Here is a 7529-nt window from a genome sequence, read left to right on the forward strand (position 1 = left end):
TTCACGACAGGAATTATTCAACCTGATCATTAATTTACTGAGAAGAAGAACTGTCCCACACAGCTATTGGTTTTGTGGTATACATGAAGGTATTTAGATAGAATTATCAGCTGTCAGCAGCGGTTTTGTACTGTATAAACCACATCTTATATATACAGTTACCTTTACATAGGTTTATTAAAGGGTACTGCGGTCAGTGCAGTTATGAATATAAATATCATTTAACGGCAGGCAATGGGTTTCCACAATGCAGGATGTTTTGAATAGAAGTAATTTATCAAAACACAAGTAATATAACTAATGACAGTCATGTATAATTTTTCACTCCTTCACACTTAAGTACGAAATTTGATGTTTGAAGCAACCCATAAGTACTTGTTAAAACATTTTTATGATAGTATAGAACAATAAGATCTCTTCCATTTGTCAGAGTGGTGTGAACTAAGCTAAATAATAGTACAAAACCACTGTACCAAAAGTATGTCAGGAATTCATGCATCTATCATCGAAATGTGCAAAAAATTGTTTTCACTTGCTATTAATCTTATATAATTAAATTAAGCCATTTTAACCGAATTCTGTTTTCGTAATATTCCCGTATCTTGAACCGAGACCCAGGTCAACGCTTTCAAATTGTTAAAGGAAACTACCGCATGATCGTATCATTTTGAGATATTAAATACCGAAAAAAGCCATCTTTGTGCCGTCAGCACCGGCACATGATCTGCAACGATTCGCTCGCTTTAACATCCCATCAAGTCGAATTCCAAGTCGGTGTAACCACCAAAATTGATTTGGCCAGAGACCATGTTCCAGCTATTCAAATTTCATACTTTTTGGATTTTGTGGTACGGTTTGATTGAAATACGGGAATGTTAAGGAGAATGATTAAAATTTTTAGCCCACATTCTTGTCGGATGGATATTTTATTTTGTGATAAGGACTCGTTCAATAAGTGATCAGATGTTGCCATATGGTGCATCAAATCATTTGATCTTCTTCGAAGCGTTTCGAAACATTCAATAACTAAGAACCCTGTTCCACTTCGACAACATCCTTTATGTATGATAAAAAATATAAGATTTCAAGTAAATTAACATTTTTATTTTTTCTTAATAAATATCCTGGCCATATGATTCATAGGACCATCACATATGTACATAGTCTTAAGACAAATTATGAATTCGTACAATTGTCGTCAACAATAAACAACACCAATTGCACTGAGAAAACGGACATAGGTTTACAAAGTACATATAATATCATTTGTGTATGTTCTTTGGTATTAAGACAGTATACTCGGTTTGCCGGAAACCAAATCACTCATTAGAAATGAGGGATAAGATCACTCCCGTGTAGCCCGAAAGTCTAGGTATTTCTGCCAAGGAGCAAGAGAGAGCGAAAACACTCAGAATCTAACAGGTTGTCGTACCTGATCGTGGTTCAGTCGCGTTATCCTGTATCAACAACCGAAGCATCCAGTCTACTGTTCTAAGACGCGCATCTGAAGAACAATCATTAACGATAATGATCGTATTCAGCGGATAAATAAATGAGATATTGTTTATTCCATAAACAAACGAAAGCCCGTCTAGATGAGGTCTCTGGAGAGCAAGGCTAGTGAGTTTTAACACCAATATAAGCCTCCTAATTCCGCTATGTCGTCGCGGCGTCTGCTTAGATCCAAATATTTCTTCAATGTACCTTCCTTAATCAACGTATTTCCATTACAAGGTTTTAAATATGGCATTTTATCAACCCGGAGTAGGGGCTTGATGAGCGAATAGACAGATCTTGGTCACAAGGCGACGCTTTGAACTCCGGTTCTTCACACATTGAGCTGATATAAGGAAAATTATCTCACAGAGATTGCCTATTCACTATTACAATTCCTTGGGTTGTTTGACAGTTCTTCAAACTTCCCGGCACCAGATATCGTTAATCAAATTGGATCGCGTTTTTAAAAATTTCCATGTAGAGTTTCTCGGTCTCAACTCCTCGACATCTCAGATTATTGAATAGATGAAAAGTGGCGACGAAGATTAAGTCGACAGAGTGGCACGGTTTATTTAATTGAACATAAAGTACCTTTTGTTTCTAAAAACAGAATGTATATGTGAAATTTAAATTGTGTATATTAAACTTCTTTGACGTATTTTATAGTATCACGGCGTGAGCGTATTCTGATATAACTTCTCGTAACACCCAGAATAGCAATTAAAGACAAGAAAGTCAATACTCTTTCTTGGTGTCTCTGTAAATGAAAATACTGGCCGAGGAAGTATTTGAGGATGAATTTAACTCATTGTTCCGCTGTTTGCATTCGGTTTTTAAGATCCTTCTATATCAAACCCAGCTGGTACATGTTTCAAATTCAAATCCCTATTTTTAGGAATTAACACTTGAAGACTTTTTATTTGTATTCGTTCAATATCGCTATGAGCACGAGCACGCACATTCTGTCAATATAGGATACTGCACTTTTATCCAGGAGCAGTTTGTTCCGACCTCCGGCCCCCTACAGTACCACCGCAGTAATGTGATTCGCGTTGAGCGGCTCTGTTGACAGTACATTCCAGGGGGTATGGAGCATGACCTCCCCCTATAACATTGTCCCTCCCGAATCCAGCGGGGCCAAAACCTGATTCCAAGATCCTTCCACGTATGGAACACTGGACAATGAGTATAACTCCATAGATATTTTTGCACTTTTTTTCTATCCTCACGTTTAAGTTTTAGTCTGATTCTTTTTTGATTTTTACCCGTATAAACTGGTCGTCCAAAGTATTTTATAAAATACGGCCTTCTGCCTTTCGGACGTCCTTTTCGAATTTTAAAATCCAAAGTTCCATTTCTGTGTAACACATGTTCTAATGGTCTCACTGTTGACATGTAATCACGATCAAAATCTCTTCCTAATAGGCGGCGCAAGCGCCTGTAATCCAGATCACCCTCCTTCGGATCATATAACGGATTTGGATTTTCTTCCAAGTCTATTATGGGAAGTTGATTTGAGGGAAAAGGACGGGTTCCGTCGTGGAATGAGATAGAATTGCGCTCCTCTGGTTCAAAGGGACTTCCACCGCTTAACCGATTCCAAGCATCTCTTGAACTTTGACCCGTCACCTTCCGATGCATCCAGAAAAGTAGGACGACACAGTTCAATATAAATCGATATAGATTCATCACTTCATCCGTGTACTTATCTAAAAAAAAAAAAAAAGAGATGACATTTTATAAGTAAACATAAAAGGGGACGTGTAGGATTTTCTTACATTTCCAAAATTCAAGTTTGAAATTTCATATGTTTATGACATTGCGGAATACAGAGAGTAAAGGTTAACTACTTACCATTGAAACATCTTCACGGTTTATATCATTGTAGAAATTATAGTCAATACTGGAATGTTTGACGAAGAAAACGTTTAAATGAAATTATTTTACACCAAAAAATTATATTCCATTTAGAAAATGCGTGCAGGTAAGTCCAGTTATTCAACACGGATGCCAGTGTCTCATCACATGGTCGAATAAGATAAATATCTAGAATGTACACAGCGGCCTCCAAGAAGTGAAATTTAGATGCTTAATGTTGGAATTTGATGTAAATTATCCCTTTTGTATTTTTCTTGCGAGACACTTTGTCTGATGTGTACGATCGTGATTCTGAAACTATACAATATTTTTAACTGTTATTAGAAGCCTGTTAAGACTGTAATCCTAGCAAAAACAACAGCAACGACCGAGAGTCTATCGAATTTGTGTCAATCCGGACAGTAGGACGTTTAGTCTAAAGGTTCTCAGACCTATTCTCTATGTACATCGAATGTATGCTTGTCAAAGTGAAGGGGGCGTGGCTTAGCATGCGAACCAATACAAATGACTTCTCATTATTCGCGATCCCATTCATAAATCGAAATAAAAGGGTTCTGGATACTAGATCAAGAACAAATGATCCGAGCTGAGAGATAGATTAATTCTTATCTGTCGCACAAGAGCAGTGTCTATGAGATTGTCCGACACCGGAGATTTCTTCAGTTGCGATAAATTTCTTTCGTTCACTTGTTTCGTTCAAGGCAAAAACGAGTTTAGCAATAAACATAGCAAAGTTATGTTAGAAGGGTTAGGCGGCGCCAACACTGATACAATGCTAATCCCTACCTATTGTGATCCTCGTAGATAGATACATTTATGTGCATGTAATAAGTATACGTTATATTGAGAGAGTTTGGGGTATTTGAATGTTATCTTAAGTATACGACACAGAAGAAAATATTAATTTCATTTAATGTATTAATTTATTTCCACAAATCATAGTCCCGGACGCCACCATTTATCTGTAAGTTTCAGAGAGCTGACTCTCTTTGTGGAGCCACCAAAGAAATGTCACTGGGAAATATTTAATGACTACACTGACATATTTCAATTTAGGAAATTAAGTAGTGCGAATAAAATATTGCTGGGTAATTTTTTATCCTTCTATATACAATACTCTACACTGTTGGTAGGAAAAAGAATACGTTTACATTATGGTGTGACAAATTGAAAGATTAACTTGAAAGGTGTACAAAAGTTAACTAAACGTTTTCATTTTATGGCCATTTTCTTCCTGATTGATGTATTTAAAACGGGATCATAGAAATCAACCTAGTTCTGGCCACTGAATGATACAATATTATTTTTCGTCCTCAAATTTTCATTCTTGACTTTTTTTTTTTTATAAATTCAAAAAGTAATACGTTGCCTACTGATGAATATTAATTTTAAAACATTTACTTGTATGATTTCAGTATGTACATAAATTGCATCTAGTCATTTTTCAAATTTTATAGTATCTAGGTACTTCACAGTTCATGTAAGGCATAGCATGATAGGGCAGTGCACAATGTAAAACTCTTGCCATATTGAAGTATGAATTTCAGCTGCGAAAGGTTCAGTTACATGTATCTGTGGTAGGTTTAGGGCGAAGATCAGGGATATCAGGTTGATTTATTTTACATTTTCCTACGTAATTAGATTTAATTATGCAATAATTTAAATTTGTGATTGGTAAATGCGCGAGCGTTGTGATATCGTTAATCTATCTATTTTAATACAAGAATCTGAGTTCGCGTGTACAGAATACCCAAGGGTCACGCCCCTCTCCCAGAAAACCAACAGCGGTGTCACTTTACTCGCCTTTTGCCAACTTCAGGTTAAAATAATCGTATCTAAATATAAATTCCACGTGTGACGATGGCTGATAGAACACCTGGTTGCTATTTTTTATCTGTTTGTTACTATAATAACCTGTGCGTAGCTCAATGAATTTCTTTTGATATGCTGAATTGCATAATAAAATCGGTTTTTGTCGTGGGTGGCTACAAAGGAAACTTAATGCAATTTTAATAATGTACATTGATTGATCCTTTGTTTGAAATTTTTACATCACAACGTTAAACAGTTTGTTAATTGAAATTTAAAATATGCAGCCTCTCTCTCTCTCTCTCTCTGCTGTGTATAGATATCTCAAGAGAAAGTATTACTACAATACTTATATACACTGGACAGCAAGATATTAGAATCTATTTATTTGCTGGATCCTCATATAAATTTATCAAATTTAGCAACCATGCTTTATAATAAAGCAATACTGAAGATTAAAGAAGTCCAATGATGTACACAGAGAATTTGATTCCTTAACACTGCTTAAGAACCAATTCGATTCTTTTTTAATACAAACAACATTCTTCAATTTTGTTTTGATTGTTGGAAGCCGTCTCTACCAAAGTAAGCTTTGTTTTCTATTGTGAAAGTCACGTTAAATGCGATACAAGGCATTCTTTCACTCTAATAATGTTGGCGTAGTACCCAATAGAATACTTTGGTTGACAGTATACTATCATTCATTACAAAGCGCACAAACCTATAGGATTTATCAACAGGAAGCCTAGTATTTCTCCTCGATCATCGTGGTGATAAAGTTTGACGCAATGCGATCAAAGTTCCGAGATTTCTTAATATAATCAAAGTACTGAAAGTACTGAAAGCCGGACTTTAATATGCTCGAGTATATTGTCTAATCCTAAATTAGTACATATTTGAAAATCTTTCTGACCATTGATATTTAACAGGTAGAGTTTGTATGATTATGATTTAACAATAACCCATCTAACAATAATTAAAATTAACGGTCCAGAACCCAACGTTAAGACCCCAGGATAGGACTTGGTGATATTACCTTTCTAAACATTAAGCTCACAATGGTTATGCATGGTGACAGTGCACTTTGAGTGGTTTTGCTGATTCATACAGGCACATAGTATCGGAGGAGCTAGGGGTGTCACAATTTTTCAAACATAAGCTTTTACAATGGACAATGTACATTGAAAGGTTGATTGACTCTTCGCAATCAAATTTAAATTGGAACCTTCAACTCACTCTTCGTAATATATACCAGGTATTTGTCACGAACGACGAACAGATTTACTAAAAGCAAAATGGGTGGTCTAAATTTAATTAGATTGTACCCATCATTTTATTGTAGCATATTAAAATTACGGTAATTTGGTAAATTCGAAATGTGAAAGTAAGTTATAGCCCACCCCTACTCCTTCTCCAACGGAATAGGATTCTCGGGTTTGGACAATTTTCCTTTTTTTCTCCTTTAAAAACGATACTACATGCCTGTATTAATCAGAAAAAAAATATTCTTTTTTTTGGTCCTCTAGAAAACCAGCTGCACGAAAATTATAATTATCTAATTTTTAAGACATGAATATGAGTCTAGTTCTAGTTCCAAGTTCGGCTAAAATGATCATTGCCTGAGAAAATCATGATATATTCAGGTCTTTATGGCTCGTACATAGATGGCTCTTCATTCTGAACAGGAAGTTTTGAAGCAAAGACTAACCAACTTTTTCTGAAAAATTATGTGTTGTACTTAGATAAAGAGTAATGAACATTTTTATGTTGTATTTTTTAAATTATATATTAACATAAACGATTTTTATTTCCCAGCACTCTTGAGAGTTTGTATGTGTTTTTAGACAATTTTTTTTTTGGAATGCGCGCACATGCTCAATATACTGTAAAGCGCTTTGGGAGCACATACGAGATGAATCCAAGGTGAGAAGTCTTGAACAAAATTTTCACATTTAAAACATACCATTGACTTTTCACTAAAAATTTAATCTGAATTTGTAAGCATAAAAATTTTCGACGCTAAATTGATTGTTCAATGGGTATAAATAATTAATATATTATACATAAACATATTCACATGAAATTTCTATCTTAAAGTTTAAATTTTTATTTATTTATATTCCATGCTTCACAGAATATAAATCTTTATCCCAGTCATCTAAATTAAAACTTTTAAATTAAAATATTAACCAAATGGAATTGCTTTGTTTATTTCATATTATGAAAGAAAACAAATAGTTTTGAACTTCATTTAAATCACCTTTATACAAAATCTTAGTCGCCCGCGTGGCGCAGTGGTTAGAGCGTCTGCTCTAGAGTCGCGAAGTAAGGAGTTGATCCTTACG

At 35.0% G+C, this 7529-nt stretch overlaps 1 protein-coding gene across 1 annotated transcript; it reads right to left on the reverse strand.

Moving 5' to 3' along the window:
- Positions 1-1089: 1089 nt before the first annotated feature.
- Positions 1090-3774, reverse strand: LOC133205147 (noggin-like). The gene is made up of 2 exons (XM_061340896.1): positions 3352-3774; positions 1090-3206 (listed from the first exon to the last, which is right to left on the reverse strand). The coding sequence occupies exon 2, from the start codon at positions 3184-3186 to the stop codon at positions 2437-2439; it is 750 nt and encodes a 249-aa protein (XP_061196880.1). The 5' UTR covers positions 3187-3206; positions 3352-3774; the 3' UTR covers positions 1090-2436.
- Between the last annotated feature and the right edge of the window lie 3755 nt (positions 3775-7529).

This window comes from Saccostrea echinata, unplaced genomic scaffold, assembly GCF_033153115.1.
Source record: "Saccostrea echinata isolate AGI-Se365-2 ecotype Australia unplaced genomic scaffold, CSIRO_AGI_Sech_v1 ptg000002l, whole genome shotgun sequence".
Taxonomy (NCBI): Eukaryota; Metazoa; Mollusca; class Bivalvia; order Ostreida; family Ostreidae; genus Saccostrea; species Saccostrea echinata.

Excerpts from the sequence above, each read along its gene's own strand:
- LOC133205147 (XM_061340896.1), bottom strand. The coding sequence starts at position 3,186 with ATGAATCTATATCGATTTATATTGAACTGTGTCGTCCTACTTTTCTGG.